This window comes from Pituophis catenifer, unplaced genomic scaffold (genome assembly GCF_029215685.1).
Source record: "Pituophis catenifer annectens isolate HBS135680 unplaced genomic scaffold, rPitCat1.0.hap2 SCAF_6, whole genome shotgun sequence".
Lineage (NCBI taxonomy): Eukaryota > Metazoa > Chordata > Lepidosauria > Squamata > Colubridae > Pituophis > Pituophis catenifer.
In genome coordinates this window covers 56,810,334-56,836,550 of record NW_027256886.1, presented here as the reverse complement: position 1 = coordinate 56,836,550, position 26,217 = coordinate 56,810,334, and the positions used below count along the sequence as shown (strand labels likewise).

General features: G+C 35.4%; 1 protein-coding gene across 1 annotated transcript in view; it reads left to right on the top strand.

Moving 5' to 3' along the window:
• The window catches only part of CPXM2 (carboxypeptidase X, M14 family member 2), a 100,328-nt gene that overhangs the window by 56,254 nt on the left and 17,857 nt on the right, over positions 1-26,217 (top strand). Inside the window, exons 5-11 of the mRNA XM_070944870.1 lie at positions 525-609; positions 2,798-2,948; positions 5,837-5,925; positions 17,308-17,431; positions 19,703-19,899; positions 23,500-23,679; positions 24,982-25,279. Coding sequence (XP_070800971.1) covers positions 525-609; positions 2,798-2,948; positions 5,837-5,925; positions 17,308-17,431; positions 19,703-19,899; positions 23,500-23,679; positions 24,982-25,279 — 1,124 coding nt within the window. The remainder of the gene's footprint in view (positions 1-524; positions 610-2,797; positions 2,949-5,836; positions 5,926-17,307; positions 17,432-19,702; positions 19,900-23,499; positions 23,680-24,981; positions 25,280-26,217) is intronic.

The following is a 26,217-nucleotide window of genomic DNA, read 5'->3' as shown; positions in this document are numbered from 1 at the left end:
ACTTGTACTCAATTGGTTTGAACTCATCACATTTGGTACTCAATACATTTTGATGCTAAAGTTTTGTCCCTGTACTCTTTGTTTGTTTGGTTCTTCATGCACAAGCTAGAACATTGGTGTCGGCCTCCTTGTGCCACACTGCATTATTCCTTATGGGAAATATTTGTTTGGTACTCATCATTTTTGGCATTCATCGTGTCTTCCGTAACCAATTTGCAATAAGTACCTAGGTACCTCTGTACTTATTAGAGTCTGGCCATTATGCATTCCATTCATGTTGTATGTTGATAATTTTGTAGTTCTATTTTTTTTTCTTTTCAAAGAACTAGCAGATGATATATAAATGCTGCCAACAGATATAAAAATAGAAGCATCCTTAAGGAAGCAAGCAATTAAATAACTATAATTGTCCCATCAAACTGAAAATAACACACTGCAAAATAAGGTGGGCTTTGATAATCTTTAGAAAGCAGATAAAATGCATTAATAATAATTTAAGAAAACCATCCTCTGTTTTTTTCTAGGAGTGACTGGGTAACATCTTACAGAGTTATGGTGAGCAATGACAGTCATGAATGGATCACTGTCAAAAATGGTTCTGGAGACATGGTTAGTGTCCCAAGAAATATCCTAACTGCTTATTCCCATTCAGCTGTCATATCCCTATCAATAAAATGGCTTAATTTCACCATTTGCCTCACCAAAGTTTAGAGAACCATCAAAAGCTAGCCAGATGAAATGATCAGAAAGCATATAATTAACCAGATTTTGCTGAAATTAAGAAGTTATCTGATAGCGGATGCTGAATTTTGAAGTTCATTATTGAAGATCATTGCATACACCTTCCACATAGATCAGGTCAAGTAATTAAAGCAGCTTACAAAATCTTTCGAATCTCAAATACAAAAATACAAGTACATTTGTTAGGGAAAAAAATCTCAAGTGAAGGTTAGGCTACTCACAGATTTTTGGATTGCCCATTAAGTCTCGTGCCTGCCACTTTTATTTGTCAACAGAAGCCCAGTTCAAGTAATAACATTTTATGAACAAGAGTACTGAGCTCTACAAGAGAGATGTGTGTTTTCCCAGTTTCCTTGTAAGTTTTATTATGGCTAATGCAATACTTCCGGACTTTTCAAAGCCCGTGACAGTGTTACAATTTGCACTATTTGTACATGGTGAATTTATGTTCTGACCATGGTGCATTTTTTTTAGATACTTCTAGATTAGGACCTTCTCTATTAACCATATATTCAAGACAGAAAAGCAAAGGAACACTCTAAAAAATGGAGTAACAGGATAGATGTTTGGGCTTCCATTATTCATATGGTATTGTTCATGATGTTCATGAGTTCACTGCACTATTTGAAATAAGAATAATTATGGCCATTCTATATATTCAATTACATTTTTTCCAAAGAGAGGCAACTCATATATTGTTCATTGTAACAGAACAAATATTTGTGCTATGATGTTATCAAAGGGTAGAGTATAAATGTATGCCTATTACAATAATAAGCACACTAATAGAACTAATATAACATCTAAGAAAAAATGCAATTATTTCAATTAAGTAGAGGAACCAGTAGTATGTAGAGTTAATTACCTGAAATTGATCTGGATATGTTTTTTTCTTCTGCTGACTTATTTTTATGTTAATTTCTCCATAGATGAAATGCAAATAGCAGTCTTGGAAGAGTTCTAAAGCACATTTTGCAGCCTATAGTTTCAAACTTCATACAGCCTCCTCCAAAGCTGCCTAATGTGACAAAATGAAGAAGGCTGTGGAGTATTTTAAATTTATCACTTTAGATATAATGTGTTTTTTGCTCTAGCTCTGACTCTATCTATCCTAGCTTGACCTACTTTTTCAGATCAGAAATCTGTACCTTTTCCAGCTAGTACATTTTATTAAAACTCATAAGCTTTTGTGAGCCTTTCCTTGCCAGATAGCTCAAGTGGTTTCAGCATCAGTTCCCTTCTATATACTTTGCAATGTAATATTTATTTAATATTCATATTTTATATATAATTACAAGCATAATATCATTTCCCCCTCCCGCCCAAACTGGAGAAATAGTCAAGAAATAGTCAAGCAACTGGAAAAATAGCAAAGTACAAGACAAAAATCTGAAGTAGATTTATATCAATAAAAGCATCCTCTGAAATATCTATGTGGATTTTTTCTTAGACAGCTTTTGGGTACCTTCTGAAGATCAGTTATCTAAGACTCAAACAAGGGTTTACGCCATCACCATCCCTCTACTTGTGGCCTCTCCTGGTTCTCATTTCATTGATTCTGTGTCATCAGTGAAAGGCCAAAATATAGAATACTTTCAAACTGAATTTGCTTGACAATGTTAAAAAAAAGTTTTCCATTTGTTTCACTGCTATATACACATATTCCATATTTATTGGGCTGGTGGCAATCCCTTTGTCTCATAGAGGTGTAGCTCCAAATATCCCTTTTGAAGGCTCTATGCAGCTGTCACTCTACCCAAAGAGATTCTATACCAAAAGATACATATTTGATTGGATGAACTTTTTAAAATTTTTTGCAAAGCAGTAGTATGCTACCTTGAAAATTAATATGAAGACAGGAAAATGAGGAAGTTTCTCTCAAGCACAGTAAACCATTTTAATTTAGCCTCAAAAGAAGTGCCATTTAAACTAAAGAAAACGGAATTAGGAATAATGTTTTCTTGGATGTTCAATGTAACACCTAATTCTTTCTCTAACTTTTCACTGATTTCAGTTTTTATGATTAACTATGCCCATTCTTTGTGTTTTGAACTAGCTTTTTGAAGGCAACAGTGAAAAGGAAATTCCGGTCCTTAATGAATTGCCAATACCCCTTGTTGCACGTTACATTCGGATAAACCCTCAGTCCTGGTATGAGGAAGGAAACATATGCATGAGACTTGAGATCCTAGGCTGCCCTCTTCCAGGTAAAGCCATGCTTAAGACCAAATTTGGAATAATGTATTTAAAAATATCAAAGGAAAGTTCTGGGTTTATTAAGAGCCGTGGTGGTGCACTGGTTAGAATGTAGTATTGCAGGCTAATTATGCCGACTGCCAGCAGTTCAATTCTGACCGGCTCAAAGTTGACTCAGCCTTCCATCCTTCCAAGGTCAGTAAAATGATGACCAAGCTTGTTGCGGACAATATGCTCTGTAAACCGCTTAGAGAGGGCTGCAAAGCACTATGAAGCAGTATATAAGTCTAAGTGCTATTGCTATTATTCCAGGGAGTGAAGTTGCTGAATCTTTTTGAACCAGAGGACATATTAAGAATGTTAAGAACTTCTTAGATACAATCTCACAATCTCTGATACAGTATATCAGAGAGAAGTAGGGATTTTTCTCTTTTCCATTTTGTCCATAATCATAATCATAAGTTTATTTGTCAAGCATATATAAGATAACAGGTAAAAGTATAAACATAATTTGAATACATGAAAAGAGTAAGTAAAAAGGAATATTAGGACAGGGACGTTAGGTACGCTGGTGCACTTATGCATGCCCCTTACAGACAGGAATGGGGTGAGGTCAACAGTAGACAGTTTAAGGTTAAAGTTTTGGGGGTTTGGGGAATAAACTACAGAGTCAGGTAGTGCTTTCCAGGCACTGACCACTCTGTTACTGAAGTCATATTTTCTGCAATCGAGTTTGGAGCGGTTTACCTTGAGTCCAGCTAGTCAAGATATTCATCTTTTATCGTGCCATTTGTTTTTTTTGGAATTGGATACAGATCCAAATAAAGCACTTGTTAGCAGCTGCCCAGTATTCTGAATTTCTGAAAAATCTGATCTACGTGCTGAGTCAATAAAAAAAATAGAAGATAGAATTATTTTCATAAGTTATAAAGTTTTTTTTTCCATGATAGCATGTTATTAGAGTTAATAATACATGAAGAAAGTAAAGAAAGTGCACACATACTAGCTGTTCAGATTCTTTCTTGGTTTTTAACAGAATAAGACAGAGATTTGTGGTAGCTGGAAAGGAGATTGATTGATTGATTGATTGAAATATATATGCCACCCATGTCTCTGTTGAAGCAACTCTGGATATTTTTTTTCTCTATTTATTCCACAAAAATGTCCACAAAGATTTTTGTCTCGATTGTAAGGATCTATACAGCTAATCCTCCACTTACAACAGTTCGCTTAGTGACTGTTTGAAGTTACAACGGCACTAGAAAAAGTAACTTATGACCATTGTTCACACTTATGACCATTCGCAGCATCCCCATGGTCATGCAATTTATATTTGGATGCTTGGTAACTGGTTCATATTTATGAAAGTTGCAGTGTCCCTGTGTCATGTGATCACTTTTTTGCAACTTTCTGACCAGCAAAGTCAATGGGGAAGCCAGATTCACTTAACAACCATGTTACTAATTTAACAACTGCAGGGATTCGCTTAACAACTGTTTCAAGAAAAGTCGTAAAATAGGGCAAAACTCACTTAACAAATTTTTCACTTAGCAACATAAATTTTGGGCTCAGTTGTGGTCGTACGTTGAGGACTACCTGGTTCTGCATTTCATTGGTTTTCAGTGTTTTCTCAACTTATTTTTCTTGAAGTTGGAAAGAACCTAAGATGTAAGTAATTAGTTCTGTAGATTTGTAGAGTTCAATTTTTTGCCCCAGTCCTTCATCTATAGTGAATATTGCTATTGTAATTTAATGCCATTCACTTTCTGAAATAACTTTATATGTAAGCATTAAGTAAGCTGCCCAATTAGATTTCTTGTTTTGAAACAATCCACTATGGCAGTGTTTCTCAACCTTCGTAGCTTGAAGATGGGTGGACTTCAACTCCCAGAATCCCCCAGCCAGTGCTGCTGGCTGGGGGATTCTGGGAGTTGAAGTCCACCCATCTTCAAGCTTCCAAGGTTGAGAAAAACAGCTCTAAGGATTTAAGAACATGTACAGCAGTTGATATATCTGTATCAGAGCCATGGTGTCACAGTGGTTAGAATGCAGTATTACAGGTTAATTATGCAGGTTAATTAATTATGGGTTCGAGTCTCACCGGTTCAAGGTTGAGTCAGCCTTCCATCCTTCTGAGGTTGGTAAAATGAGGACCCAGATTGTTGGGGGCAATATGCTAACTCTGTAAGCCACTTACAGAGGGCTGTAATGCGCTGTAAAGCAGTATATAAATCTAATTGCTATTGCTATCAGCTACTATGTTATCTCTAGTTTATATTGGTATTGCAAAGATATAAAAATATTGAGTGAGAATAAAAATCAGAGATGTAAAGTGGACCAGTTATATAAAGTTGCATTCCTATGCCATTGCCAATTATGTAAAAGATCTAACTGATTATTAAATAATGACATATCCCTAGAAGAAGCTAAGTCTATTTTTGTACTTCACAGATCACTGAAAATTTTGTTCATTTTGTTTCTGAATACATGACATATAAACATCCTTGTACTGGATAAATTTATCTAATATTAGCTTCTGATATATTTTCCTAAGCTAAATGTTAATGTGAATCAAATACATAGATAAGCACATATAAACAACATGATGTGAATTATAACAAAGATTCTGGTGGTTTCAATATAGATATGAATCTTACATCTGAACAGCAATGTTATTTGTTCTAAAGCAAAAATAAAATAAAATGAGATATGGGATAGGATGTTGAATTGTCACCTGCAGTCTGAGTAGGGATTTTTAATCACCATTTTGACTATTCTAATTAGCTCAGTATTACAACAAGATCTATATTATTATCATTCAATAACTGTTGTGTAAATGATCATGGTCAAAAATATTATTCTTTCTTTCTGAAAAATGTTTATCTTTTTTTAATTACAGACCCAAACAATTATTATCACAGAAGAAATGAAATGACTACCACAGACAACTTAGATTTCAAGCATCATAATTACAAAGAAATGAGGCAGGTAGGATTCAAAGGAGCAAAAAAATGTGTATAAAGTTCATTAAGCAGGAAATAAAGTGACGTTACTGAGAATAGCTACCCTGAAGAAATGTGAGAGGAAAAAAGACAATGCAGAGAGCTTAAATCATACTAATGGGCTATTCGGTTATATAGCCTTAGGTTATAACCATTAAGCTCCATTTTAAAATAATTGGATGCACTTACTGATCGGTTGATTTAAAACCTGCTTCAGAAAACCATCAAAAATTTAGTTGCCTGTAATCCACTGGGAACATAATTTGAAGTATTTCTCAAAATAATTCTCCCACCTACTTTATTGTAAATTTTTCAATTTTGAAATAGACATTGTTTTTTTCTAGCACTTTCTCAATAAGGACCTTTTTAAAAACATTCATAGGGGAGAATGACACATACTGTATTGCACTTAAGGTGGTTCAGGATTACTATGACATCTGGTTCTCCTTATGCTTATATTGAGTAAAAATTAAGAAAAGCCTTCTTCATGCAGCAATGGTTCATATAACAGAAAAGCAGAGTTGGAAGGGATTTAGAGGACTTCTAGTCCAATCCCTGCTATGGCAGAAAACCCTATACTGTTTTAGACAAATCGTTGCCCAATCTCTTCTTAAAAACTTCCAGTGTCAGAGCATTCACAACTTCTGGAGGTAAATCATTACACTGATTAATTGTTCTAACACTTAGGAAATTTTTCCTTAGTTCTAGGTTGCTTCTTTCCTTGATTGCTTCTTGTCCTGCCCTCAGGTGCTTTGGAGAATAGCTTGACTTCCTCTTCTTTGTGGCAACCCCTGAGATATTAGAGCACTGCTATCATGTCACACCTAGTCCTTCTTTTCATTACACATACTCAATTCCCACAACATTTCTCTATAGCCCCCACTTTTCTAATCATCTTTGTTGATCTTCTCTGGGCTCTTTCTAGAGTCTCAACATCTTTTTTTACAGTGTGGCGACCAAAACCGGATGCAGTATTCCAAGTGTGGCCTTACCAAGGCATTATAAAGTGGCATGAACACTTCATAAGTTTCTTTCCCTGGAATAATTCTGAGAAAGCTCTTGTGATTATACACTACCGATTACAGGTAGTCCTTACGTTATAACAGCAATTGGGACTGAAATTTCCATTGTTAAGTAAGTGAGGGTAGGCAAGGAGTGCCAGTCAGAAGGGAATTTCAAAGACTAGTCACAACCACCATTGAGTGCCATCATAACTTCAACAGTTGTTGAATATAGTTGTAAATTGAGCACTGCATGTAGTCAAATGAAAGGTCTTAGAGGCTCAGCCAGAATCAAAGCCACCATGAAGTGTCCTGTGTATTTTTGTGTTGTGGTACATGTTACTTGTGGCAGGTATATGGTCTGATCTTAAAGTCATACATATCTATCCAAAATCATTCTGACTTCTGTTGTCTCTTATAGATGCTCTGTATCCAGAATGTTGGAAAAATCTGAATAATAAGAATTATAGTGAAAACTTAATCAGATGTAGGTAGCTTGGATGAAATTTTGAATTAAATGTAGTCATCCGCCAGCCTTCACATTTTTCTGTAACTCAAAAAGTATTAAAAGAGGTTTATAAATGTGTTTCAGAACTAGTTAAAATATACTGTATAGTAAAATATCAGATACTTCTTTTACAGATTTGTATGTATCTGTGTGTGTGTCTGTGTACCAATATATTTTAGCAAACTGAGAGTAGTTTGGTCTAGTGGGTTAGATACCAGCTGGAAACCAAGAGATTGAGTTCTAGTTCTGCTGTAGGCATGAACACCAGGTGGATGACTTTGGACCAGCCACACTTTTTTAGCACATAACGTCAGGATTAGGCGGCAGGCTGTTTGACCAATTCTTGTTTAAACCAGTGGATCAAAATTTGGTTTATTCAAAGAATGAATGTAGGAATGAAGGAATGAAGGAAGGAAGGAAGGAAGGAAGGAAGGAAGGAAGAAAGAAAGAAAGAAAGAAAGAAAGAAAGAAAGAAAGAAAGAAAGAAAGAAAGAAAGAAAGAGGAAGACCCTGTACTTGCAGGAAAATTCTAGGAAGGGGGAAAATGCTAGCAATTTAATGTGAATATAGTTTGGGAAAGACTTGTAGATGACAGGTAAAAACATAATAGATTCTTCAGAGGTCTTCTCTCTTATAATCAACACATCTGAGTATTTATCAGAGTGGTTTTATCTATAAGTTAAGATACGTTGATGTGGTTCTGATGATTCTGGATTCTCTCCAGTTGTGGCTAAAAAGAGAGAGGTTTTAATTCTCTTCATTCTTTTAAAAACAGAAAAATAAAGACCTAAATTCCCTCTCCAACCAGTGCAACCAAAAATCAATCAAATTGCTAAATAAGATAAAACAGTGGCTAGAAGTGTGGCTTCTCTGATTTTAACATTTTGGCAATTTTGGAAGACTATTACTGGTACTTCCTGATCTCCAACCTGGGGAGGAGATCTAAATGGATTTCTTTCTCCAAGCCTGAAGGACAGCTATTCTAAATACCTAGGATTTTGTCCTAGATATTTATAATATCTATAACAATATAATATTGTTGTCTAAATTAATGAGTAATATATAATATGATTGAGCAGAAATATGCAGCAGAGTAGGGTCTATTCTGTAGGAAATAAAAGTATTTGATGAGATTCTGTGAGGGGCTAAAAAGGAGGGGGTTCATATGAATGTAGCCCTGGGCAACTATAGCAATTTTTCTAAGGTACAGTGGAAAATGTTGGATTTGTCAGCTAAGGAGGGCATTTGTACTCGTGATGACTCATTGGGGGTTCTAGGAAATAAGAAATTTCTACAGCCTGAGCAAGTTAAAAAACCCCTAAAGAAGAGGCTTTTAGAAAAGCATTTTCTTTATGGTCCTATAGATTTGATTCTACTAGATAAATGAATAGTAGACTTCATGCAGAGTGTACAGATAGCATTAGAGGCTATCTGTACACTCTGAATGCAATTTCATACAAAGATGAAGTACTTTCCAATTTATGTTTAGATCCACCAAATATAATTATATACTTCACTTTAGTGCATTGAGTAATATCACTCTTAATTAATACCACCAGCAGTGTAGGTGTAGAATGTGCTAAAGATTTTTTCCTATCTTTTTCTTCAAATATGTTTAGAAATGAAGTATCTTCACCGTATTTATCCTGGATGAGTCATCCTTCTTCCTTTTTACTGAACAATTGTGTACTGAGTCACACACTGTTCAGAAGAGATTTCATGGCCTATATTTCCAGCAGACAGATTAGATGAGTAGGAACTCAATTGGCATAATTAGTGTCAAGAACAATAACTTTAAAAGCATTTTAGTGCCTAAGGTTGGTCAGGTAGAAATATATATATATATATATATATATTTGTGGGAAAATGAAACATTAAAGCAGGGGGGAAATGATTTCATCAGCTCTTATATAACAAATGAAAAATTTGTGATTAAACAGTGGTTACAACTGGCCAGTGGAGAGCTAATATCCATATACGGATTATCTGCTTCTTTAAGAGTTTCCAGAGTGTTCTTGTAATATAGCAGTTCATTTTCATTGTCCCGAAGGTGCTTTTTCAAGAGGCAACTGGACTGAAGATGAAGATGTTTTGCTTCTCATCATCAAAGAAAAACCAGAAAGTCCAGTTCAGGGGTGGGTTCTACTTTCCTTTACTACTGGTTCGCACTGGTAATAATGCGCAAAAGCGTTTTAATGACGTCGGAGTCGGTGGGCGGAGCCTCCCACCGGTTTTACTATTGGTTTTACTACCAGTTCTATAGAACCGGTGCAAACCAGGGGCAACCCACCACTGGTCCAGTTGCCTCTTGAAAAAGCACCTTTTGGACAACCATGACCTGGATCGCTGAGAATCTCCATAGACATTCATTTTCATTGATAGTGATGGTTTTTTACATAATCCAAGTGTTCCCTTTAAACACTTCAAGCAAATAGTGGTTTAATAATCAAAGAATTGTGTATATTTGAAATGGCCCAAATGTTTGCTTTTCAGGCAAAAAAAGAAAAAGAGAGGAAAAAGCTAATTCAAAGGTACAATGTCCTTTAAGTCTAATGTTCAGCCTTCTTAAAATTGTTGTTCCTGCATTCTGCTGATATGGTTTCTTTTTCCAGTACTATTCCCATCATTTCAATACTGTATTCTTTGCTTGCTTGGAGAAGATGCCAAAGTTTAATTTAAATGCTTTTCTTTCTTCAAGATGCATGGTTATAAGGAAGCTGCTGAACAAAAGACATAATTTATCCCAGCACTCTATGTTTTGTACAGAAACAAAGAAAGATAAGATGGAGAGAGGCCAGCAAGAAGCAAGTGGGAAGATCTGGTGTCCTAGTAGAGTTAATGCATCACAAAGATGATTCCCACCATTATTAGAGGAAACATAAAGAGGCTACTTGCTATGAAACATTTTATTTTTAATATCACTTTAATAGGCATTTCTATGTCATGTCTCAGCAGGCATTTCAAAAGCATCCAGAAATGTCATTGACAGTAATGAAAGTCAATTGAATCAATCAGCTGCATGGATGACCCCTAGTCAATCAAATCACTAATTGCTTCCACTCTCTGTGGGAAAAAACTTCCAGTCCCTGAAACACTGACAGCACACAAATATGTATACACTCTTGCAGATTATTAAATCTGGATATTTGTAAATGCTGGTAATAAACATACACCTGCCTCAGTCCTAGCATTCTTCCATTGGGAAAAGAAATGTATAGCTAAATTTCCTTGCAAGCCCAACTTGGAGCTCCCAAAGTCTAGGAATAATTAATGTACCTCTGTGTTATCTCTCTCTCTCCCTCTGTCCCTCCATCCCTCCATCCTTCCCTTTCACTCACTCCCACTCTCCCTCTCCCCCCTCTATCGCTAACATTTCTATAATCTCTATCTCTAACTCTATCTCTATTTCTATCCTCTCTATCATCTTCTCTCTCTCTCTTTCTCTCTCTCTCCCCTCCCTCCCTCCCTCCCTTCCTCCCTCTGTAAATTGAATGTTTTAGTTTAGAGACACAGGACTGTGCTTGTTGGCCCTATTCATATTATCTTATGACTTCTTGACTGGTCCATGCTGTCCGAATATCATGGTAAGTTCAGAAGAAAGGATCTAGGTATATCTATAACTAAGAACCAGATGGCCTATGGCTCCCTCTCTCCAGATGGTTGTTTAATTTCAATATGTGAGCGAAGAGAACATGACACCAGCTCAGAGGTTCAAATAGTAGTAGTGGTCTTTATTATGGTTACCGAACAGAACTCTGATAGTTAACAAAATAAGTTAAGTAAACAATATCTTTTTCAAAGGAAATAAAAAGATAATATTATAACTAGATCACTGTGGGTATTAGGGCATGTCTAGTTTTACAACAGGATAACAAAATTTAGTCATTGCCAAAGAAATAAAATAGTACTGATTTGATAAAAGTAATATAAACAATATAAAACAAATCTAATTTGACTGATTACTTTGCCAAACAAGGAATTACAAAGTTTGCCTTTATTTTCTTATAGGAAACACAATTTAACAGAACATGAGCTATGGATTCAGTGGATATTTTTCTATCAGGCACAATCTTAGCTCATAAGTGTTTTTTTAAAATATATATTTGCCTTCAAGAACAGCTATTGAAAAGTTCTTGGGGTTATTTTTTTTTTTAATTTGATTTATATGGTTTACATATCTGGCTGGTATAAGAAGATAGAGGTTTGACTTCTCAGGAACACATTTTTGAGTAGGTCAGACAGATCTAATTGGGTTTCCCAAACTCTAGAATGTTCCTTGAGTGCAGTAAATGCTTAATTGTTTTATCATAATGGCTTCAGCTTTGGGGGGGGGAGGGGCAACTATAACCAGTGGTCCCATTTCTACTTTTGCCCAACCTATCTCTTTCCTAAGTGTTCCTTTGAGTTAGCAATGACTGCTGTCAATTGCCTGGGCATGTCTGCAGTTTTCTTGGCAAAATTTCATAAATGTTTTGCCATAGCCTCCTTCTTAGGACTGAGAGAGAGGACTGGTTTAAGGTCACCCACATGACCTTGTGTCTAAGTGAGACTAGAACTCCTGGTCTAATCTGTAGCCTGGCACCTTAATCACTACACCAAACTAACTCTCCCTTTCCTAAGTACGACATTAGATAGTTACAGGAGCACCTGAAATATAGAGATTAAGAAATTATCAGTCAATCAGAATAGAACTGGAAGGGACCTTGGAGGTCTTCTAGTCCAATTGCCTGCTCAAGCAGGAAACCCTATATCATTTCAGAAAGGAGGCTGTCTCATCTTTTCTTAAAAACCTCCAGCAATGAAGCACCTATAACTTCTGAATGCAAGCTGTTCCACTGGTTAATTGTGAATTATATGCTCCCAATTGAGCACCAAGCAAATATTTCATGCTTATCTTAACCAGATAGAGCTTTAACTTTGCTGGGATATGTTGTGCCTCTCTGATGAAGTGGAAGGATTTCATTGCTGGTGATGATTTTTGTCCATTTGGAATTACATAGTTCTGTAATGTTCATTGCATTTGGTAGAGCTATGAAAAACAGACACTCAAATATTTTTTTAAAATTCACTTGCACTATCATCCAGCCATTTAGCAGCCCAACTTGGATTCAAGGTTGCTTTGCAAAATTTTAGTCCAGCTAATCTGTATTTTTTTAAAAAAAACATTTTTATTAGATTATAAAATATTATAAAATGCAAAATACAAAAGTAAATAAAAGAGCAGTGAAAGGGAAGGGAAAGGGGGAGAGAAAAATGAGGAAAGGTAGGGAAAAGAAAAGAAAAAGAAACATTGACTTCCGACTTTCTGTGTTGCAGTAGAATAGAGCATTAACATCAGATCATAGCTTTTTATTTTTCCATAAAGGTCTCTATAAAGGTCTATTAATCTAATCTGTAAAACCCAAAATCAAAATTACATTCTTTTCCACATCAAGCACGAAATTTTGAAGCGGTTTCCATGTGGAAACAAAAGTACTTATGGTTTTTTTCTTTAATCAGAGAAGTATGTTTTGCCATTTCAGCCTACTCCATCAACTACTGCATGGTAGGAATTGAAGGGTCTTTCCATTTTTAAGACTCTTGCTGCTGTCAACATGTATAGTAATAAAGTTCCAATTTTTTTTCTCCAGTTCTTTTTCCATTAGTTCAGCTAATCTGTGAAAGAATTCACATAGTCTTGGGAATAGAGAATAGAATAGAGAATAGAGAAGAAATAATAGAGAATAAAGAAGAAATAATTTGTTTAGGAAGGACTGTCAGTAATGATTTCTCAATCTTGCGAGAGAGGAAAGTGTAAGAAAGAAAATAACACTTGCCTTATTTAAAATGAAGAGAGAAGTTCTAATGGACTTTCAAGTGTAATGTCGGCACTTCAAAGTAGGCAAGGTCAAGAAACAGGTGCAGTCAAGATTTCAAAAATGCTCTTTATGGTTGCATGGTGGAATAAAAGATGATTAACTTATCTACCATTTTAACTGATCAAATCAATTGCCATAAGACACATATACTAGCATACAACTGTTAGTAGTGAATGTCAGTATGTAATCTCTGTTGAGTGTGTAATTTTGTTTGGCAACTATGTAATTTACGCTGACATCCACTAATAGGTGGCTGAAATTCTGAAATGAGATAAACATTTGTCTGTTTTTCATTTCCTTCCAGTGATATGTTTGATCTTTTCTGTCTGTTGCTTCTGCCACTGCACACCCAGAATGAATCTCTCTCTCTCTCTTATTTTGCATCAATATCCTCTCTTCCTTGAACAAACAAATTTGCATTTTTTCCTATCTCCACTTTTTCCTATTTTCCACTTAGAAAAACGGGGTTTGGCAGCACTTGATAAACATTTCAGTTAGTGATAAACTATATTTGGAGAATCCTTAGCCTTACTACTACCTTTGTAAGGTAGTAAGGTGTTACTACCTTACAAAGTTCTGGAGGTATTACTAAATACATGATAATTTTGGAGAATTTGAGATTTAAGCTTGTATCTTCCTCTTCATTTTGGAAGGTTTGATCCCTTTCTTTTCTGGGCATTAAGGCTGATCTGTGAAACTCCATTTGAATCTTGCTTCCTTGTTTGTGCATTGCTTTGAAGAGGCTTGACATTAATTGTGAAAATTTTTAGGGGTAATCTTTTTAGATACAACTGAAAGGTTCATCTGTTCTTCATCTGTTAGATTTTAAAATATTCCCTTTTCTTCCTTGGTCACTTCATGGGGTTTCCACAATCTGTGCTGCTCTTTTTCTTGGCAAAATTTAATACGTTTCATAGCAACACCTTTTGACTCTGTAATATTTTGCTAAGAGATTTTATCGAACCCTTCTTCCCTCTCCCTTTAAAAAAACCGTCCTTTCTTTACAAGAGATTTCTTGTAATCTCTTAATTCAGAATAGAATCAGAGCTATTGAATGGAGATGAACATTTACTGGCCAGATGCCCTTCCTGATGCCATGTGGAGTTCACAGCACATATAGTTCGACAGCATATATACCAAAATTTAGAAAAACAAACCCTTTTTAAAAAAATGTAAAAAAAAATCCATTTGCAGTTTCAAATGTTTACAGGTAAAAATACCTTTATTTTGGGCATGACAACACCATACATAGTTTTTCAAATCATAGATTGCAACTATTTATTTATTAACTATATTTATTTATCAAATTTATGTAGCCATCTATCTCATGAGAGGTGACTCTGGACAAGGTACAGTAGTCAATAGAAAATCCTATATAAGTCTCTGAACAGACCACAAGGTCTCCTATTATTAGAAATATCTCTGCTAAAAATAGAGATTCCCATTACATAAAATGCGTAATTGCTGAGCTGAACATTGAACTTGGATATAGAGATCATAAAACTTAAATAGTAACACACACCGAACAATAAAGATTATGTTCTCTGTTACAGCATCTGCCTCTGGAGTAGCACTAGAAATCTATGTGATTCCAGTCTTGATGGCGTTAGTCTCTCAGACTCAGGAGTAGAGACATTACTGAGTCGCTGTCAAGTATATTTGTGAAGCATTTGGAATTTGTATCCAGACAGGAAGAGTATCCTCTTCCTGTTTTATTTTATTTTGTTTTGTTTTGCTTTGTTATTCTATTTTATTATCTATCTTTAGTGCCCGGTAAAAATATTTAATTTTTTTTTCAACTAGCAAAAGAGAAATTTGGTGGGAATAGTCTTCCTGAGTATGGGATCCAAAACCCTGGCTCAGGGCGTGTTAATTCAACTTTGAGATGCTTCCTATTCATAAGGGGACAGGTCATCTCTTCATTGCCAATTCACTTATCAATAATAATTTGTTTATTACTTGTCCGCCTCCTAACTCTCAATGACTCTGGCAAGCTCCTGTGAATCAAATAAAGAAATTACAACAAAACCAATAAAAAATAAAATAAAAAAGCCAGTTATCACTCACCCAGAGTAAAAAGACTAAAACCTGATTTTTGATTAAAGTTCATTTGAGGGTAGCCAATGATTTGCAATCGGGCAAAAATCTGATGTTACTTGATTTCACTGATCATTCTTTATTAGTCTGCCTTCGTTTAGTATAACATTAAATGTTACAATTTCTTATTGAGATTTTCATGTTTGTTGCTCATGCACTTTTGAAAAACATTGAATTATAAGATTTATCAGTGTCAGTGTCAATTCTCCAGGAAGCAGCACAGTTTATGAATCATGTTCCTACTACATGCTTAAAATAAATCATCATATCAAAAAATGGAAGCAAGAGGTTGAAGGATGTTTGAGTTATGGTTTGCACTTGTAAAAGATCATTTCCAAAATACAGTGATGTTGGTTCTCAACTGCTTTGAAATTCATTGAATTGGGTACTCAATGTGTTTTGATAAGAAAATTTTGTCCTAGTACTTGTTTGTTTGGTATGCAATACACAAGCTAGAATTTGTCACTGTTTGCCTTGTGACTTGCTACCCTTTCCACTTGGAACAAAGAGTGGTGCATTAGTCACACAGAAATTCTTGCCCTGTGCATATCTCCTTGCAGTCTTATCTGTTTCTGTGGTCATTTTGTGTATTTTTGTCCTTTTTTTCTCATTTGTACAAGTAAAGTGAAGTTTTTATTTAATTTAATTTAAGTATTTATTAATTTTTAGGTTACAATCCTATCCTCTTAGATATTGCCTTAAAATGTGCATTGTCTTTGGTTTGAGAATGCATTAAATCTATTTATATTCTTATAAATAAAATAGGAATCTTATGGGAAAATCTGTTTGATACTCATCTTTTTTGGTACTCATTGTGCCTCTCAGAACCAATTAACAATGAGTACCGAGGTAGCACTGTATTCATCTCAAATTTTTCAGTAGGAAATACTATTGGGATAATAGGGAATACAGATGAAACAGATAAATAGGTGGAATGAATTTGGCTGAAGACCTAAGTCAGTCACTGAAAGATAATTCATTATAAGTTGGCTTGTAGCACTAGATTCTACTCAAAAATTGTAGCTGGCTTAGATTTGCCAACTTCCTTCTGTAGCCTTTAGTATAATGGTGAAGTACAACTGAATTAAGGTTAGGTCTAATTAATGGTTCTTTTAAGGAACTTATGCAGGAGTTTTCTTCTAGAATGTTAATAGAATCAATATTATTGTGAATTCAATTATTATTAATAATATTATAAATTTATAATATTTGCCTCTGCTTGAATCGATCTAGAAATTGTCTTTATAATTGTTCCACTTGTTAATAGGTATGACTACATTGTAAGAGACAACTCAGTTTTTGTAAACACAAACAAAATAGAGTGTTTCATGTACCTGTGTTCAGCTTGTATTGCACCTTGCAGGAATAGAACAAACATGTCAATCTTTTCTATTCTAGAAGTCGTTTAAAAACCCATAATGATTTATAAGTGAAGAATAATAAGGAATCCATTATTTATTTACTGCTCTTATTAATTTTTTTTTTAACATCTCTAAGGCCTAAATCTCAAACAGATCAACAGATAGTAGTATATAGACTATGACTATGCGAAGCTTTGGTTTGAAAATTTTATTCAAGGATGAATAAATTAATTCTCCAAATTAAATCAGCTTTTCAAACCAGGTCAACAATTTTGACTGAATCGCTAAATGCAATGAGATGCCTCCAATCAATTTGGAAAATGGAATTAGCTTGCTTTTCCCAAGTTGAATTCAATCATTAAATCAAATCAGGTCAACAATCCAAATTGAACTGACAGTTTGATTTGGATCAGAATTGATGCGCACTTTTAACAGAGAACCAAAAAAAAAAAAAAAGCAAGGGTGAGGTAAAACTTTGAATCCATTTCCTGGCCAATTATTATATAAATATCTTATTTTTGCTTGTTTGTTTGCTTTTTACAGCTGATGAAGGTGGTAAATGAGATGTGTCCAAATATCACAAGAATTTACAATATTGGAAAAAGCCACGAAGGACTAAAGCTGTATGCTGTTGAAATATCCGACAATCCTGGAGAACACGAAGTCGGTTAGGATTACATTCTTACAAAAATAACAGCCGGAAGGCTTTGGGGCTGATGGTTTTGGAATGTTTAAAATTTTAATATTCCCCATATTTATAGCATCTAGCTAGTGGTAGAGGCTTGTGCCTCTAGGACCACAGTACTGCAAAATATGTGGGAGGAATGTTAATTATATTTTCCTAATTTTAGAAAATCAATATAAATAGAAAACATCCAAAGATGAGACTCAGATTTCCCAACATTAATTGTATATTTGTCTTTACAATGAAATACTCAGAAATATATACATAGTTCTTGTGGTTGATGTCTGTTCATTTAGAGTACTCAACTCAAAGGTGGGTTTCAGCAGGTTCTGGCCAGTTCTGGAGAACCGGTAGCAGAAATTTTGAGTAGTTCGGAGAACCAGTAGTAAAAATTCTGACCGGCCCCACCCCCATCTATTCTCTGCCTCCCAAGTCCTAGCTGATCGGGAGGAAATGGGGATTTTGCAGTAACCCTCCCCTGGAGTGGGGACATAATGGAGATTTTACAGTATCCTTCCCCTGCCACACCCACCAGGCCACACCCACAGAATTGGTAGTAAAAAAAATTGAAACCCATCACTGACCCAACTCCAACCTGGTGCCCTCCAAATTTTGTGGTTCTTACAGTTCCTAGAATGTAAATCTCATAAATAAATAAATCAGTAAATTAATCTCCAACTAAATGAAAACCTATTTAGGCCTCTACTAAAAGCAACTATTATAAACATTGCTTTATTAGATGTTTCTAAATGTTTCCTACAGCTTAAAGAAAAGCCTACATCAGCTGAATCATATGACTGATGTTTAAAAATATGCTCATTTTTAGTTCTTCAGATTGAATTTAATAAAATCTCCTGAGTTAATCCAGTACTTCCAAGAGGTGAAATAATAGAATCCTGGTAAAATGTCTGGAGTTAAATCATTCTGAGCAATTTGCTCCTCTCTCCGCAAGTCCCCAAATAATGTTTTGATTTTGTTTTTTCAAGAAGGAGAGGAGAGACGGAGAGTGAAGAGGGATGGAATTGAGCTGACTTAATTGAATTGAATGACTAACAAATGTATCTTCTAAATGCAGGAAATAGTTCATAAGTCATGTTCCAGATGCAGTGCTTTGGGATTACTTGGCTACATTTATTACTGAGATGCTTTATGAAACTGCTCAAAAAGACCTTTACCTTAAAATATGAATATATATATATATATACGAGTGGTGGGTTGCTACTGGTTCGCCCCAGTTCGGGTGAACCGGTAGCAGCGGTGGTGGGAGGCTTCGCCCACCCGCCCAGACGTCATCAAATACGCTCTGCGCATGCGCACGAGTGAACCGGTAGCAAAGATAAGTGAAACTCACCACTGATATATATATATATATAGATAGATAGACAGACACATATACAGACAGACTCCGTCCGCCTGTCCGCCCGTCTGTCTTTTTTCTCTCTCTTTCTTTCTTTCTTTCTCTCTCTCTCTCTCTCTCTCTCTCTCTCTCTCTCTCTCTCATACACACTTTTGGACTGTTTCATTTCAAAATATGTAGAATGAAGATGAAAATCTTATAAAGTGGTTTTCTTTATCTCTCTTACTGCTTGTTATAAAAAGTTCTGCAGGACTGCTGGCAGCATAAGACTCATATTATAGCTTCCTTCTAATTACATGTCCTACAATGTGTTTTTGAGAGTAATATCTCAACATGTGACATCATATTGCTCCAAAGATTTGTTGTTGTTGTTGTGTTAGTTGCAAAGTCATGTCTGTCACAACCCCATGGACAACATTCCTCCAGGCCTTCCTGTCCTCTACCATCCTCTGGAGTCCATTTAAGCTCATGCCTACTGCTTCAGTGACTCCATCCAGCCACTTCGTTCTCTGTCGTCCCCTTCTCCTTTTGCCCTCAATCTTTCCCAGCATTAGGCTCTTCTCCAGTGAGTCCTTACTCCACAGAATCTACAGATGTCACTTCCTTGAAACAACATGATGTCACATTATTCCAAGACATTCTGGAACATTCCACTGGAAAGAAACATTGAAACAGCCTTCTGTCACACTGAGTACCATGGAATATCTTAAAATATTTTGAGAGTTAGAAGCAAAATAAAATCCCTTGGGTACACTCCAAGTGTTTATAAATAGTCATCAATTTCCTGAATAAATTAGAAATCCAACCTTCATTTTCAGAGTAAGAAAAAGTTGCAAAAATGGACCAAATTAGGACACTAGACTTATTGCCAAGGTTTTTTTTTTTTTTTTGAATAGGTGAACCTGAATTTCGATACATGGCAGGGGCTCATGGGAATGAGGTGCTTGGGCGTGAGCTACTGCTTTTGTTAATGCAATTTATGTGCCAAGAATACCTTGCTGGGAATCTGCGCATTAAGCATCTCATTGAGAATACTAGAATTCATCTTCTTCCTGCAATCAATCCAGATGGATATGAGAAGGCCTATGAAGGGGTAATGTGGTAAACTATCAGTACAAATGCTGTTTTCAAATGTAATAAAGTAGAGCTCAACTTTAAGTGGCTACATGAAAAATCACATATACAGGTGGTCCTCAACTTACGAACATAATTAAGCCCAAAAGTATGTTGCTAAGTGAGAAATTTGTTAAGGGAGTTTTGCCTTTGTCGTGAACAATTCACGACTTTCATCACCACATTTGTTAAGTGAATCACTGCAGTTCTTAAATAGGTAATACGGTTGTTAAGTGAATCTGATTTCTCCATTGACTTTGCTTGTCAGAAGGTCGCAAAAGGGGATAATGTGACTCTGGCACACTGCAACCGTCATAAATGTGAGTCAGTTGTCAAGTATCCGAATGTAAATCATGTAAACATGGGTCATAAGTGTGAAAAATGGTCATAAGTCATTTTTTCACTGCCATTGTAACTTCGAACCATCATTAAATGAACTGTTGTAAATCGAGGACCACCTTAAAAGGTGCGGTGGGACAGCAATATAGAAGTGGTTTCTCATTACTATCTTCTTACACATAGTTCTTGACTTACAACCACAATTGAGGCCAAAATTTATGTTGCTAAGCAAGACAGTTGTTTTGCCCAGGGGTGAAATCCAAAATTTTTCCCTACCAGTTCTATGGACATGGCTTGGTGGCCGTGGCAGAGGATGGATATTGCAAAATCTCCATTCCCACCCCATTCCAGGAGAAGGATACTGCAAAATCCCCATTCCTACCCCATTCTGGGGCCAGCCAGAGGTGGTATTTGCCGGTTCTCCGAATTACTCAAAATTTCCACTACCGGTTCTCCAGAAACTATTAGAACCTGCTGGATTTCACCCCTGGGTTTGCCCCATTTTACAATCCTTCTTCCCAAAGTTGTTAAATGAATCACTGCAGTTGTTAAATTAATAACACAGTTGTTAAATGAATCTGATTTCTCCATTGACTTTATTTGTCAGAAGGTCACAAAAGTGGATCACATGACCCTGTGGCACTGCAACCATCTTACACATGAGTCAGTTGCCAAATGCCTGAATTTTGATCACATGACCATGGGAATACTGCAATGGTCATAAGTGTAAAAAAGGCTATAAGTCACTTTTTTCATTGCTGTGCAACTTCGAACAGTCAGTAAATAAACTGTTGTAAGTCAAGAACTACCTGTACTGACTTCCCAATCTAGTTTACAGAACAATATTTTCTGATAGTATTAATACATATTTTTTTTTCACGATCTGTTAGGTGCCTGAGCACAGCTCACTTTATGGTAAAGGGGTATTACTTTTTTCTTTTTAATTGCAAAATGTAGATTGTAAGATATCACTGCAGTTTTCATGCTCTTCCATCTTAAAATAGTCTGACATTTTGCTGTCCATGTTTTAGAAACCACAACAAATTAGAGCCACATCTTTTTCCTGAGGCTTGCTTTAATTTGGATATAACCGAAAATGAGATGTTTTTTTATGTTTACTTCATTCCCTAAAGTAATCACTATAGGCATTATCTTCTGCCAAATGTTGATTTCAAATTGCCAGCTTCGTATTTTGAAATAACATATATATTCCAAGATTCTACTGTCAAAATAGGAATGGTTTGAACCTTTAAGAGATTTTTGTGGCAGCTCTTTTGGGATGTTATTTGATTAGTCTTTCATTTCTTCCAGTAATTCACTTAACTTGACGTCTTGGTCAAACATTTCTTTAGTGGCAAAAATGCCTAGGTAGCATATTGTACAATTAAAGGAAAAAGGGAATGTCAGAAGAAGCAATGAAAAAGGCTTTCTTAGACAACCCTTTGCTGTTAAACTGGACATAAAAAGCAATGCTTTTTTTAAAAAAAACCAGATATGCTGATTTTTCTTCTTCTTCTAAAAACAGTATTTTATAGGAATATTATTGTGGTCCTGATTTTGTTTTAATCCACAAGTTCTCAATCATAATATTTATTACCAATAGCATTTAGCATTTAGGCTTATATACTGCCCCATAGCCCTTTACAGTACTCTCTGGGTGGTTTACAATGTAGAAGCGCTATTTGTATATTGCTCCCAACAATCTGGATTCTCATTTTACCAACCTTGGAAGGATGGAAGTTAACAGCTGAATCAACTGTGAGCACCATCAGGATCAAACTCCAGGCTGCGGGCAGAATTGCCTGCAGTACTGCACTGTAACCATTGTGTTATCGGATTATTACATTCAATACTAGGCAAAAATGTGTTTATAAACACAATAAAACATGCGTAAAATGTTTTCCTCCCACACTAACCTAGTCTTGTGATAGTCTGAAGAAATGGAACCTGTGTGATAGTTGTGGGGAGGATGAGACATAGAAAGAGCCTATCTTATAAATGACAACTTAGTCTAAGTGGCATCTCAAATATTTCAAGAGATTATGCCTTAATAATTCAGTACAAATGAGGAATTTATTCTAGGAATTTCCAAGATATTGTATTTACTGTAGAATAGCATATCTTACTGAAGTCTATATAATTTTTGCTGCCTTGATCTTATGTAGCTGTGCTGGGCTTTACGAACTATTACACTGAAGAAAATATGTGTAGAATTGTCCTGCATTTGAAAATAAGAGGATAGAATCCCTTAAAGTAGAGTAGAGAATCTTTGGAACTTCAAGTGTGGATAAGCCACATCTGCCAGAATTCCAGCTAATAGGACCTAGTGGTACTAGAACTTAAATCCATAGCATCTGGAGAGCCACAGCTTCCCCATTCTATGTGTATGTGCACATTATGTGTAAAATCTTCTTCAAGCTAACTTGATTTTTTTTGTGAATATGCTTTGTAATTTCTTGGCAATGATGCAAAAGGATCTTTCCCCTTGCCTTCTTTCAGAATATTATTCAACTTCCTAGTGAAGCCTATGGCCTTGGAATGTCCTATAGGTCTCTCATCTAAATTCAAATCATGTTCAACCCTGCTTAGTATTTTAAGATTGGCCAAGGTTAGCTAGATGCTATCCCATTACTTGCTCCCTTTCTATTAAGTTATTACTATTTCTAACTAAAATAATGTTGACAGAATCCTAACATCACATTTCTGGGAATCAATTATGCAGAAATTCAGTTGTGGCTGCCTCCATATACAATTACTATTCAATGCTGGGTTTTGGAGGTTTTTTTTATTTACAAAGTGGCATTTTATGTTTTGACAGAATTCACATTCTTTGCTGAAGATTTAATGATATACAGGACATTTGTAATAGCATGGAAAAGAAAAGAAGGGATCATTATATTCAAAAGTGTACTAAGAAAGAAGTCCAACAAAATGTCAAAGTGTTGGGGATAAGGGGATAAATGTGAATTAAATGAGTCATCCTTGTATCCTATTGAAATGAGGATTTAAGTTAGACATGCTGTCCAATTGTTCACATTATAATGTGGAGAAAAACAAAGAATGGGATACAAAAGAATGTGGTATTTTATTCAATCCATTTTCAAAACCAAAATGACTTATTTTACCATGCACATAGGAGATTAGTTTTATTACTATAAGAAAAGTAAGCAGAGTTGTCATTATATTCCTGCAATAATTGCAGTTATAAAATAAGCCAAATGATCTGATCATTGCATTATAGGGTTCTGAATTAGGAGGCTGGTCTTTAGGACGATGGACTCAGGAAGGTATTGATATCAATAATAACTTCCCCGATTTAAATACACTTCTCTGGGAATCTGAAGATCGGAGAAGACTTCTGAGAAAGGTCCCAAATCATCAAATTCCGATTCCAGAATGGTATCTGTCGGAAAATGCTACAGTAAGTAGAAATTTTACAAAGAAAAATGTCAAGTTATTTAAAGTAGTTGAAAATTATCTCAGTTCTTTTCACTACAAAACAGCACAGCATATTCCAGTATGTTTAATTTATAATTTTACAGTTTAATATTCTGCAAGTAAGGCTGTTGACCTTTCTATAATCTACTTCTAATGTTGTAATCTAAAATATAGATTTCAAGTACTTTATAATGTATAATTTAGCATGCTCTGGGGATTTTTTTTAGCCCAAATAATTCTGATAACTTTGGGCTAATTTTTTTCCAATGGGAGAAGAACCAGAGATTGCCAGAATGATTAAAAAAAAAAAAAGTCAAATGGTGACTGCAACAAAATTTGAAGCTGTACCTTCTTTTATGTGCTGCATCCTGACTTTTCTGACCCTACATCCTGAAGAACTTTTCAAAATATAATCTTCAATAATGCTAATGGCAATGCCACACTGACTTGTGTAACTTATTAATGGAAGATGTAACATAGTTAGATTGTTTGCCCTTGTCATATAGTTTAGTTTAATGCGATTTATATACCGCCCTATCTCCAATGGACTCAGGGCAGCTAACAACAGTAAAATGCACAATAACATGAATACAATATAAAATTTAAAAGTCTGAATTAACAATTTAAAAACAATTAAAAAACTATTTAAAAAAGCACCCCCTCATCAGTCCAGGCTACGAAATAACCAGGTCTTCAAATCACGGCGAAACGAGCGATGGTCATATATATCAGCTCCAAACATTGTTTCTTGTAACTATTACTTCCTAAAAGAGGGATTTTTAAACAGCTTATATTATTGTTAATAAAGAATCAGTGTGGTTCAGTTTTAGTGGAAGAAAATGAACATAGCTAGTTCTAACAGATTTGGGAAATGGTTCGTTTGATGGTTCGTTTGATGGTTCATTCCTTCCAAATCTGAAATGAAACCTTCACCAAACTCCTTTAGCGACTCCTTATTTTTCTTCATCAGCAAATTATACATATTTATTTCCAAAGTGATTTGGAAATCATACATTTTACAATCTGTTTCTGATTTTGATCCTGCTGGAACATTTATGGTCATTTTAGCAAGGATTGCTAAAACTTCCTTTTACATTCCTTTTATCATGACTTCAGTTCCCTTTGATATTTTTCTTGCGTTTGTTGGCTGTTCCAGACTCCACAATCAAAACAATGTGAATGCACAAGTGTTGTCTTTGGATTATAAACTTGCAATTGTGTCCACGTATTTAGAGAGTCTCTTGAAAAGCTAGCTTAGAATTCTTGTACACTTTTTCTTTCATAGGTAGCAGTGGAAACACGAGCTGTGATAGCCTGGATGGAAAAGAACCCTTTTGTGCTTGGAGGGAATTTACAAGGAGGAGAGCTTGTAGTTGCCTATCCGTATGATATGGTCCGTTCAGTCTGGAAGACTCAGGAGCACACACCTACTCCAGATGACCACGTCTTTCGATGGCTGGCCTATTCGTATGCCTCTACTCACCGACTAATGACGGATGCTCGGCGAAGAGTATGTCATACAGAGGATTTCCAGAAGGAAGATGGAACAGTAAATGGAGCTTCCTGGCATACTGTAGCAGGAAGTAAGTGGTAGTTCAAAATAAAAATTTAACAACTTGTCAAACATATGTCAAATATATAAATAGGTCAGGAGCTGTGGTGGTGCAGTGGTTAGAACGCAATATTTCAAGCTAACTCTTCCCGCTGCTAGAAGTTCAATCCTGATCAACTCAAGATTGGCTAAGCCTTCCGTCTTTCTGAGGTTAGTGAAATGAGGACCCAGGTTGTTAGGAAATATGCTGAATCTGTAAACTGCTTAGAGAGTGCTGTAAAGCAATATGAAGTGGTATTTAAGTCTAAGTGCTATTGCTATTTGTTCTTTTGCTTTCTTGTCCTAACTGTACTTTAAATGGCAGTCATCTGCTAAAGAGCAGGAAAGCAAAACTTTGTAATTATGTCCTGATAAAAATCTGAGTTTTGAAAAATGTTCCTGGGCTAAGGCAGAATTTTCCTTCGGTTTTCCACATCCATATTTTTATGGAATAGAGGATTTAAATGATATCTGGTTTACATAAATAGAATAGAGGCTATGCAGCTTAAACAATATTTAATATGCATCTAAAGGAAGGAAAGGGAGATAACCCATTTAGGCATTGCAATAAACAAAAATATATGTGAATAAAAGAATTGCAAGAGCAAGAAGCAATAGCCAAAGAAGCTATAATTCCTGATTAATCCTGATATACTTTAGGAACTATCATCAACTTTTTGGAGTGATGTGTACATCTTAAAAGTTGAGCATTTTCTTGTACAATTTTCCCAAAATGGCTGCTATGGTAGGCATATCGAATCTACTCAATGCAATTATAAAAGTATCTGAAAGACTCGCTGATGAGTTTGTTTTATACCACTCCTCTAACTTTCCAAAATAGTCTCTATAAACTCAGGTTATCATTTTTCTGGCCACAATTCTAAACTGGATTGCAATATTTAAATTCTACGAATGTTTCTGCTGACCACA